Below are 12,222 nucleotides of genomic sequence, written 5' to 3' on the forward strand. Positions count from 1 at the left end.
AGATCATGTTATAGTTATCAGTGACTAAAGCATCTTTCTCAACAAATGTCCACTCTATTGATTAAAAGAGATGTGCTGTGGATTTCTTTTTAATGGAGATTGGACATCCTAAAGTAAAATGAGCACTGGTACATAACAAGTAATTAGCATGACATAACACAATCTATAGGACAATAAAAAAACACAAAAGGAAATATTTATCAGCCAATGAGCATGATACTGCTGTATAAGTTTCTATTTAAATCAAAACAGCTTTCACTGAAAGGGACAGTATACACCAATTTTCATTTTCATTTAACAATAAAGAATAAGATGCACAGATACTAATATAAAAATCCAGTATAAAATTGTTTAAAAACTTACTAAGAAGCTTCCAGTTTAGCACTGTTGAAAAGTTAGCCTTAACAGCCTACTGCAAGTGGTTCTATAGCAAAAACAGCAGACACTCCCCCATCCCCCTTCCCCTACATATGAAAAGACTCTTTACACAAACAGGAGCAAGCTGGAGTAGGTATACATCAGTATTCTTCTAAAACTTTGGGGCTTGGTTAGGAGTCTGAAAATCCGCGCAATGTTATTTAAAAATAAGCAAAACTATACTTTTTTAAAAAAAAAAAAAAAAAGAAGCTGTGTAGGCTATATAAATGGATAATCTACAAAACAAAAATCTAGTGTATAATGTCCCTTTAATAAACCTACAACAATATATAAACACATAGCATTCTACATGTACAAATGTGCTCTTTCATATCGATCTCAGAAGGTTTATTAGTTCAATGCTCCTAAAAAAAAAATATGTTTCACTTACCCCCAGATTTAAGAATGTTGGCTCCTATAGCATTGTCTGTTGCTGTAACAAGTGAATAATAGTACATGAGTTTATATATGTATATATATATATACTGTATATCTTTATCAAGAAATCAGACAAATAAAGGATTTACTATTAGCTCATTTATTTGCGTTCATGACTTCAGCTCTGATAACCTAATAATGACAGTTGCACAAAAATAGTTTTAATAAACAAATAATTATATTAAAGGGACAATTAATAAACTTTTATGATTCAGAAAGAGCATGCAGTTTTAAGACCCTTTCCGTTTTACTTCCTTTATTAAATGTTGCACATTCTTTTTATATTCACACTTTCTGCGGAAAAAGCTCCTACTGAGCACGTGCACATTTTCACAGGGTATATGTATACTAGTCTGTGATTGGCTGATGGCTGTCATGTGAAACAGGGGGCCGGAACATGGGAGAAAAAATAAATTTGCCAGAAAAAAAAAAATCTACTGTTTATTTGAAATTTAGAGTAGGTGTTATTACATTGTCTTTTTTATTATGCACTTGTTATATATGTAATTGTACTGCATTGAGTGGTCCTTTAAACAATGGAGTACAGGTCTTTTGGCACCTTTTTGAAATGGATATGCTAGCATTTTATCAAAGATAATAAACATATACAAGCACACAATGAAGTCTTTGGAACAAATAGGTAATGTTGCTGTGTGTTCCTTGTAGGAAATGTATGAAAAGAACGCTTCAAAGGCAGGTATCTACATGCTGAGAACAAAGTGTAGCCAGTACGGATCGCTGGGGTTTACTGTACTGTGCATCAAACATTCCGCAATATCCTCAACATTTCAAAGTTCAGCTGGAGTCTCAGCTTTAACAATGTCATATGAAATTGAAATTTCCAAGAAGGCTAAGGATAAGCAAAGCTGCACTGGTCACACACAAAAAAACAAATAAAATAAATATTCAAAAAATATTACACATTCATCCTTATCTTATCTCTCTATAAACAGGGAGATCAGTACTTAGGCCCTAATGTTGTAAGCATTGTCACAATAACGCTATGTTACGTAGGTATCCGCATTGTGATCAAGATTGCGGGTGCAATGTTATAAATACGTTTTACTACACTTCTCTTTGGGAGGTGATGCTTTTCTGATAATGGTGGAATGATAAAAGCAGTATTGCCATTTGTAGCGAAGGTGTAATGAGGTGTAAGAAGATTTCTTGTACGGTATATTAATATCCTATCGAAGACAGTTTCCACAGCTTTTTTGTTTTATTTAACTTTGCACTATGTAAAACAGTTTTAGCAATTGATGGCTTTCTTAACATATTTTTATAGCTGCTCTAAGTTCAAAGTGTACTGTACGTGTTTTAGTCCTAATATCGCGATCACACTGCACCAAACATTCTATATTAAAGGGACTTTGAGATATTAATATAAAATGTTTAATGAAATGTAGTAAAAGAACTTTGCAATATACTTTTATTTTTTATTTTGTTTCCTTTTCCTGTAATTTAATTCGGAATATTGTGGGCTTCCCAAATTCCCGTTAAAAGTAGAAGCGCAGATACAGCTGTATTACACACAGTCATTGGCTGCACACTCTAGTAAGCCATTTATAACTGTCCCTAATTGGCCTCAGCAAAAAAGATAACCTAAGTTACAATATGGTGGCGCCCACTGCTTTACGGACATTAGAATGTTACCCTTTTTTTTTTTTCAATGTTCAATATTTAAACAACTAATATAATGTAAAAATAAATAAATAAATGTATATATTATTCTTAGGCTAATACATCATTCTATCAATTATCTATTTAGGGCCAGATTGCGAGTGGAGCGCAATGTAGCGCTTCACTAGAAATTGCGCTAGAAGTAAACTGTTTGCGTTCGTAGGTTAGCACGCGTTTTCCATGTTGAAAGTAAAAATATATTGCTCCTGTGCTAACTTGACGAGCACAGTTTACTTCTAATGCAATTAGAATATTGTGCACAATTAACACCCATACCGCTAACCCGAATCGCCATAAGAGCCCTACTCTCACTACACTATTAACCCCTAAACCACCACCCCCACATTGCAAAGTAAACTTCTACACTATTAACCACTAAACGGCCACCACCCTCCACATCGCAAAGTAACACACTAACATCTGAACCCCCTATCCTAACATCCCCTAAGTTACTCCAAATAGACTAACTTTTACAAAGAAACAAATCTAACTACCTTTAAAAAAATAAAACCTTACCAAAAAAACCCCACCAATAACTAACCTTACCTTTCCAAAAATAAAAACAACTAACATTAATTAAAAAGTAAAAAATCCTAACATAAATAAAAACCTATTCTAACACTAAACTACAAATATAGCACTTAAAAAACTTAAAAAACAAAACAAAAAGCACAACAACATTCTAACATTAAACCCCCCCCATAAAAAAGTCTATCTTAAAAAAAAACTACTCTAAAAAGTGTCCTGAAAATGGCATTTGGCTCTTTTGCAGCCCACAAAAAGAAAACAAAAAAACACCCAAAACAAACTAACACTAAACTACCCTTGCATTCCTAAAAGCTTTTTCTATTGGCTGATATGAATTTAAACATAAAAATAAGACAATATGAATGCAAGGGTACCCACATATAAAAGGGGTACCTCTCATTCAAAATTCAGTGTGCAGCTGGTGACTGCATGAAGAGGACGTCTGTGTTGATGTTCAGAAGGTAGATGAAGACCACCGCTGCTGCGAAGAAGATAGGAAGGTGGACCGCCACAGGCATGCCTTCCAGATTCATCATTAGTGAGTACCATCTTTAGGGTTTAGTGTTTTTTTTGGGGGGGTGTTATTTGTTTCGTTTTAGATTAGTTTTTTTTTTCTGGGCAGCAAAAGAGCAATGCCCTACAAAAGGACTTTTAAGGGCTATATTTGTAGTTTAGTGTTAGAATTGTTTTTTTGTAATGTTAGGGGTTTTTATTTATTGTAAAGTGTGGTTTTTTTTGAGCAATGTTATTTTTTTTTTATTTCTTGTAATGTTAGGGTTTTATTTTTTTTTATTAATGTTAGGTTTTTTATTTTTTATAATGTTAGGGGTTTTTTTGTAAAGGGAAGGTTAGTTGTTTTTTTTCAGGTAAGTGTTTTTTTTTTAATTAGTTTTTTTTTTGTTAGTCTATTTGGGTAACTTAGGTGTTAGATTAGGGGATTTAGATGTTAGTGGATTACTTAGTGGTGAGGGATGTGGCGGCTTAACGGTTAATAGTGTAGAAGTTTACTTTGCAATGTGGGTGTGTGGTGGTTTAGGGGTTAATAGTGTAGATGGGTAGTTTGTGATCTGGGGGTGGTGTTTTAGGGGTTAATAGTGTAGTTTAGTACAACTGTTTCCACCGGACAAACTCTTTACGTGAACTTTCAGCTAGCTGGCTCCCAGTAGTGCATTGCTGCTCCTTTAACAAATGATACCAAGAAAGTGAAGCAAATTCCATAATAGATGTAAATTTGAAACATTTAAAAAATTGTATGTGCTGAATCATGAAAGAAAAAATGGGCTTCATGTCCCTTTAAGTATGATATATTTATATGTACTTACACATTACAACAGGGGCTTCTGTGCTGACCAGATGAGGTGTAGCTATTAAAAAAGCAAATACAATAAAAATATTAGATTACAATTCATTAAATGTTATTTTATTTAAATGCAGAGTGTGAGAATATATTATTATTATTATTATTATTACTATTATTATGGGAAAAATAGTACATTTATATATTATACAAATATAATATATTGTTTTAACTCTCGCAAGGAAGACAACTGGTTGTCAAAATGTGTAGAGCTGAGTTGTACCTATTTGTTAAATTCAATTATCATTCTGTTATTCTATAAGCAATATTTTGAGGCCACCGGTCCAGCAATAAACTTCACTGTTTGTTATTTGTTTGTTACTTTACATACTAGAAGGAAATACTACAGAATAATAAATAGGATACATTAATATTGGTTTTATAAATGACTCTTAAGCGTCATAAGTACACAGCTCTGATTTCCTATTGGGATTATACCATCTTTGGATGTTTTATGTTCTTTAACAGTCTGGTATTTGTTGTGGAGCTTCCTGCACTTCTCTAAACTTAAAGGGATATGAAACCCACAATTTTTCTTTCATGATTCAGGTAGAGCATTCAATTATAAACAATTTTCCATTTGCTTCTATTATCTAATTTGCCTTGTTCTCTTGCTATCCTTTGTTGCAAAAGAATACCTAGGTAGGCTCAGAAGCAGCAAAGCACTACTGAAAGATTGGTGACTGCACTAAGAGAACAAAAAAAATTTAAAAATAGAAGTAAATTGGAAAGTTTTTTTAAAATTGTATTCTTTATCTGAATCATGAAATAAATATTTTGGGTTTTATGTCCCTTTAATAATTTAGTCATTTGATCTAGTGCATTTCAGTACTTTGAATTGCAACATTCAACAATGCAAAAAAAACAAAAAACTTGTCGGGTCAGGTCAGGTATGTGTCAAATAATATAGACTCTTCATAGCATGACAGTGCCAGATAGATTGTACTTGTGGTATAGGACAAAGCAGTATATAACTAAAACATTATTGTTTTTATTGGAAGCCTTTGAATTATCAAGTTGATAAAGTTTTGTTTGTTTCTTTCTTATATTTTTTTTTATAAACAATCTAAAGAAAAATGTACATAAAGAAAAAACAACATACCTTTATCCATTGTGATTATCTCTTCTGCAGAAGGAAATGTGGTGACACCATTTGGCAAATTAATTTGCTCTCCTAAAGATATAAAAATGACCATAATTACATTTACTATTAAGATGTTCATGGTCCTATGAATTTCTTGTTTCTACAACATATTTATAATTTAAAGGGATATAAAAATCAGTATATGTCCCCTGTAAACTGCAATAACTATACTATTTTATTCCTCTTTTTGGCCAACCCTTCTCTATTTGAATATCATCCACTGCCAAGTCCATGAACCTGGAATTATGGGTATAGGTGCCTATGCTTTTACCCTCAAACATGCCCAGTGAATGCCATAGGCTTGTCATTGAAGATTAATACCTGTCACTGGGCATATATGGCGGCAATAGCTTTTGCTCACATATGTCTAACTATAATGCTCTTTTATTACTCATAGGACCAGGAGGGAGTGACAGGGTGAAAAATGTGGGTTTGGGGCATAGCTGAGAGGTTTGAAATATGTGGCAGCAGACATATGGAAATAAAGAGGGTTGGTTTGTGGTCATAGACTGTCATCTCTGGGCAGAATGTAGGCTTTTTAAGGAGAAAGCTGCAGGGCAGAAGAAGAAGAATACCACACAGCGACAATCATGCAAAATGAATGATGGTTAGAGCTTTGCATTAGCTTATTCTTGTTTAAGCTGCTATGGTTGTGGTGAGTGAACCACCTGTGGACTTTGTATTAATTTGATTAATAACATATATAAAACATATACAATTTGATTAATGTATTTTTACTACTAGAAAATATATATTGAACTGTTATATAAAAATCTGTCTCTATCTTAAACTTGTCTTAGTTATGAAGGTTTAAGAGCCTGCTGTGAAGAATCACAAGCTATGATAAAATAATTCAGAGAGGTTGAGGAAACAAAAGATTAAAGAATGGCCTGTTTGTGGGGAAAAATCTTAATACTTGTCTAGCAGTGTGGGATGGTTGTGGTGATGTCATCTTGTGATTTTTACTTTTAAATGGATTAAATTAGTCATTAAAACTGATGAAAGGACCACTTTGTTAGACATAAAATGTCCTGGGTTTGAAGGGCCATAATAACCAGTAGAAATAGGATAGTGAGAAAAAAATATAGAAGCCATATATCATCGACAGGGAAACAATTGTATCCCACTGCTATAGTTTATGGAGATTCAGAGACAATCTGAGTGGGATGTGGGAAATTGGGAAGCCTGAGTGCAGAAAACGGGTAGGGATTAGTGGTAATTTTGGATTTTATGGAGTGGCAATAGTGGTCAAAGTTTCCATTTAAAGAAGCCAGGACAAAACACTTTAGTGAAAGCAGCAGGAAATTTGGACCCATGAAAAAAATGCCAGCTGGTTGGGATCTCTAGTACAATCCAGGCATATCTAGTGCCTCACCAGCCTCTGACCTCACCGCACGTCACTGAATCCAGCAATAGTCAAGCTTCTGAGTGCCATGTAAAGCAGTGTTATCACCAGTTACCCACTAGTGCTGCAAACCATTGTTGGATAACATGCCTTCTGGATGTATGCAGCCTTATAAGTCTTTTTCACCAAACCCACTGAAACAATACCTGCTGCATACATAATTTACCTTAATACAATCTTTTACCACCTAAAACATCTCACCTTACTATTTGACTGTTCTGCCTTAATTTAATGTGTCTCACACAGGGATGGTTTTAGTTTTACTGTTCAGCTGCAAAATACTATTAAGTGTGATCCCTTTGAGAACAAAGGGTCATCATATATGGCCATTAATGTGGTGCAGAACAAATCAGTTGTTGCCCTTAAAGGGACACTGAACCCAAACTTTTTCTTTTGTGATTTAGATAGAGCATGACATTTTAAGCAACTTTCTGATTTACTCCTGTTATTATATTTTCTTCATTCTTTTGGTATCTTTATTTGAAATGCAAGAATGTAAGTTTAGATGCCGGCCCATTTTTGGTGAACAACCTGGGTTGTTCTTGCTGATTGGTGGATAAATTAATCCACCAATAAAAATGTGGTGTCCAGAGTTCTGAACCAAAAAAGCTTAGATGCCTTCTTTTTCAAATAAAGATAGCAAGAGAATGAAGAAAATGTGATAATAGGAGTAAACTAGAAAGTTGCTTAAAATGTCATGCTCTATCTGAATCACGGAAGAAAAAAAATTGGGTTCAGTGTCCCTTTAAGTACATGGCTATTAGGGGAATCTGCAATAAATAAGAGAGCAACCGCAGCTCACGGCGTGCAACAGGGCAACCCGGAAGTGAATCCCAAGCAACGGATAAACATAAATCCTCTAACACCCGGAGTGCAGTAGCCTAAGCGGTGGATACGTCCTCAACAATCAGTATCAGGCAAGAGGAGCAGCAGGCACTACACCAAGACCCGGTAGCTTAAAACACATTTTTTTTTTTATTTAACATGTTAAAAGGCAGACAGACATAGCAGAAGCAGTGGACATACAGACTGACGTGTTTTGCGCCCCCTATCAGCGCTTACTCATAGAATCCTTGCATAATGAATGACAGATTTTTTTGACAACCAATAGGTTAGAAGATTAAATACCATGATGAGTTTAGGAGCATATTATTTAAAAGAAATTATTTAAAAAGATAAAAATTAGTTCAAATAATTCAGTTCTACCCTTAGTGGGGGGAATATAAGTTATCATGGAGCATTAGAAAGTTAGATCACATATTTCTGCTTTTAAAGAGCCTCTATAATGATACTAGCTACTAAATTATACAAAGATGTCGGAAACTCTGTTTATTCCAAGAAAATTGTTTGTGACAAGAGGTTACAATTTAAAAGGACAGTCAACTCAATTTTTTTATTGTGTTAAAAGCTATATAACCCCTTTATTACCCATTCCCCAGTTTTGCACAGAAAACACGGTTATATTAATACACTTTTTACCTCTGCGATCACCTTGTTTCTAAGCATCTTCTGACGGCCCCCTGACCACATGACTTTATCTATTGACTTGCATTTAAGCTAATTAGTGCTGTGTTGTTAGAATCCACGGGCGTCAGCACAATGTTATCTATATGACTCACATGAACTAGCTTCCCTTGATTTGAAAAGCAAATACAAAAGCATGTGATCATGGGGCTGTATTTAGGGACTAAAATTTAGAGGTTTAAAGGTTATAAAGTATGTTAATATAACCATATTTTTGTGCAAAGCTGGGAAATGGGTAGTAAAGGCATTATCTAACTTTTTAAACAGTAACAATTTTTGTGTTGCCTGTCCCTTTAAGGCTGGAGGAAAGGAGATTTCACTGTAAGAGCAATCAAATTGTGGAACGCATTATCTAAGGAGGTAGTAAGTGCCAATACCTTAGATACATTTAAAAAATGGTTGAGATACATTTCTGGATAGGATTGCTTGTTAAATGGTTCACTTTTGTTTTTAAGCTCAACTGGAGCTTTTATTGTAAGCATATTAACATTTGTATAAGTTGAACTTGAGGAACATCTGTCTTTTTTCAACCTCATCTACTATGTTACTATGAAATAACAACTGTCACATATCCTCTAATTATGAAACTGCTTCCAACATTATACTTGGTGAAAGGATAATCTAAAATGATTTATAATACACTGCCAGCAGCATTGTATTATATGCAGTTTTATAAATAAATAAGTTTAACTCCTAGTGCCATGTGAGATCTAAGTTACATTGTAAAGAAATCCAGCCTGAACACAATGGACCTTATAAAATCTTTTCAAGACCATTCTGTTATTTAGGTTGACATAATTATTATAAGCATTAAAAGGAGCTGCTGCCCAAGGTAAATCATTGGTGAGGTAAAGTATTTTTAAGCCGGACCCTAAATGTAGATATATGAAATGTTGGAAATATTTAATCAAAATGGAGTAAAGCAAAATACAAGTTTAAAAAATCTGGAGCATGCGAAGGCAAACAAACAAATGGATACTGCCTCAATTCTCAAGTATACAAAAATACAACATGTCTTTGCACAAAAAACAACTTTATTTCATCTTGTTGGATCCATGCATAATATAGATAACATTTCAACTTTACGATTTTAACCATGTCTAAGAGTATAAACCATGATTCATTGGGCTCCATTTAACAAAGCCCAGACAGACAGAGTTGGCTTCTGCAAACTTGTCCCCTGGATTGAAGAAAATGGGCAATACGCTTGGGCAATGCTGCCCCCTGCTCCTGCTAGCCAAATGGTGCATGAGTAGGGGTGTGATATTAATCCACCAAGAGCTGACGTAAATGTTTGGTAGCAGCAGCCTCATGACCGTTGCTTTTTAACTTTTGGCTGCAGGCTTGCTTATGGAACCCAGCAGCAAAGGGCCTTCAAAGCAATATACGCAGCTTCATAAATGGAGTCCAATGTCTTTATTATGCATGAAGACCACAAAATAAAATATAGTTTGAGATTGTTGGGTCGATTTATCAAAGGCTTTCGCTAGCCTTTAAGCCCCTATGGCTGCAGATTCTCGCACGTTGTATTTAACAAGCAGCTAAAGTCTTTGACAACTCTTGTTTGGTGAAATTCAATATTCTGGGTCTTTTCCAACCGGGATATTGACAGCTCCTGCCCGTGCGTGATTGGCTGTGCGCGAGCGGGATTGCAAAATAGTGCTCGTGTGCAATGCTGAATTTCTCCAGAAAAATTCAGACCACCAGAGGCGAGCTGCGGCGGACAGGGGTGCATATATGCGCCCCTGTCTGCCTCAGCTTGATATATCGCCCCCTATGCAATAACATTTTACATTTCAGGTGAAGTGTTAGGTAACCTTGTTAGGAAAGAAAGTAATTCCCTAAGAAAGTGACCATGAGTGGTCAAGACACCCATAGAGGTTCAGCATGCATGCGTACTTGGACATATGGTTATTGAAGATCCATCAATGCTTGTACCAATTGCCCCAGGCTGAGCTAGCAGGAGTCTTGGCAGAAGGGAAAACTTTAAATTGTGGATCATTGAAGGCTTGATCAAGGTTTTTTTTACATTTCACACCACTAGCCTAATTGTACCAAATGGACCTCTTGTAAAAAGCTGCTAATAGCAGCTTCCTTAGACCAGCAGCAAAATGAACGTTTCCCACTAAATGACGTTTAGCAGAAACTACATCTGTTAGTGACTTTTAAACTAATAGTAAATCAAAAATAAGACATTTTCAGGTCCCAACAGATTGCAACTGCTGAATATGCATACTAATTTGTGAACTAAATACCAAAGGGGCTTCTGGGGTTTTTGACAAAATGTTTTCAGGAAAATGATGCTTTATCTTGTGTTTGTACATTAGTAATCCGAAAAATAAAACAGAAATGAATTCTAAAATGAAGACACAAAATACAGTAACTCCATAAAGGGATACGAAACACATTTTTTTGTCTTTCTTTCATGGTTCAGATAGAGCAGCGATTTTAACCCTTTAAGGACACAGCATTCAGTGTGCTCAATTGTTTTATGACGGAAAAATTCTGTCATATGTCCTTAAGAGGTTAAGCAACTTTCTAATTTACTCCTATTATCAGCTACCCAGGTGCTGAAAAAAAGATGGGCCGGCTCCTAAGCTTACATTCCTGCTTTTCAAATAAAGATACAAGAAAATGAAAAAAAAAATGATAATAGGAGTAAATGAGAAATTTGCTTAAAATTGCATGTTCTATCTGAACCATGAAAGAAAAAAAGGGATTTCATATCCCATTAACATTTATAACACAAAAGGGGTATTTTCATTCAATTAAAACATAAACATTATTCTTTTTCTACAAAGGTACACATGCTGCAAAATTTATATAAAAATGCAAAAAGAAAATGCTCTAATATGTTATTTTATTCAATTTATTATTGCACCATTGCTTGTATATAACTATGAGTTTAACTCCTGCAAAGTTATTAAACACGCCTAGATTTAGAGTTCTGCGTTAGCCGTCAAAAGCAGAGTTAAGGGGTCCTAACGCTGCTTTTTACCGCCCGCTGGTATTTAGAGTCAGGCAGGAAAGGGTCTAACGCTCACTTTCCAGCCGCAACTTTTCCATACCGCAGATCCCCTTACGCCAATTGCATATCCTATCTTTTCAATGGGATTTTCCTAACGCCGGTATTTAGAGTCTTGGCTGAAGTGAGCATTAGACCCTCTACCGACAAGACTCCAGCCGCAGAAAAAGTCCGGAGTTAAGAGCTTTATGGGCTAACGCCGGTTTATAAAGCTCTTAACTACTGTGCTCTAAAGTACACTAACACCCATAAACTACCTATGTACCCCTAAACCGAGGCCCCCCACATCGCCGCCAACTAATACATTTTTTTAACCCCTAATCTGCCGACCGCACACCGCCGCCACCTACATTATCCCTATGTACCCCTAATCTGCTGCCCCTAACATCGCCGACACCTACATAATATTTATTAACCCCTAATCTGCCCCCCCCAACGTCGCCGCTACCTTACCTACACTTATTAACCCCTAATCTGCCGACCGGACCTCGCTGCCACTATAATAAATGTATTAACCCCTAAACTGCCTCACTCCCGCCTCAAAAAACCTATAATAAATAGTATTAACCCCTAATCTGCCCTCCCTAACATCGTCAACACCTAACTTAAGGTATTAACCCCTAATCTGCTGACCGGACCTCGCCGCTACTCTAATAAATGTATTAACCCCTAAAGCTAAGTCTAACCCTAACCCTAACTCCCCC

At 35.5% G+C, this 12,222-nt stretch overlaps 1 protein-coding gene across 1 annotated transcript in view; it reads right to left on the bottom strand.

The window, feature by feature from the left end:
* OC90 (otoconin 90) overlaps positions 1–12,222 on the bottom strand; it is a 177,446-nt gene that overhangs the window by 69,007 nt on the left and 96,217 nt on the right. The window contains exons 8-10 of the mRNA XM_053715947.1: positions 5,523–5,594; positions 4,386–4,427; positions 809–850 (exon numbers count right to left, since the gene is read on the bottom strand). Coding sequence (XP_053571922.1) covers positions 809–850; positions 4,386–4,427; positions 5,523–5,594 — 156 coding nt within the window. The remainder of the gene's footprint in view (positions 1–808; positions 851–4,385; positions 4,428–5,522; positions 5,595–12,222) is intronic.

The sequence above is a fragment of the Bombina bombina genome, chromosome 5 (assembly GCF_027579735.1).
Source record: "Bombina bombina isolate aBomBom1 chromosome 5, aBomBom1.pri, whole genome shotgun sequence".
Classification (NCBI taxonomy): Eukaryota; Metazoa; Chordata; class Amphibia; order Anura; family Bombinatoridae; genus Bombina; species Bombina bombina.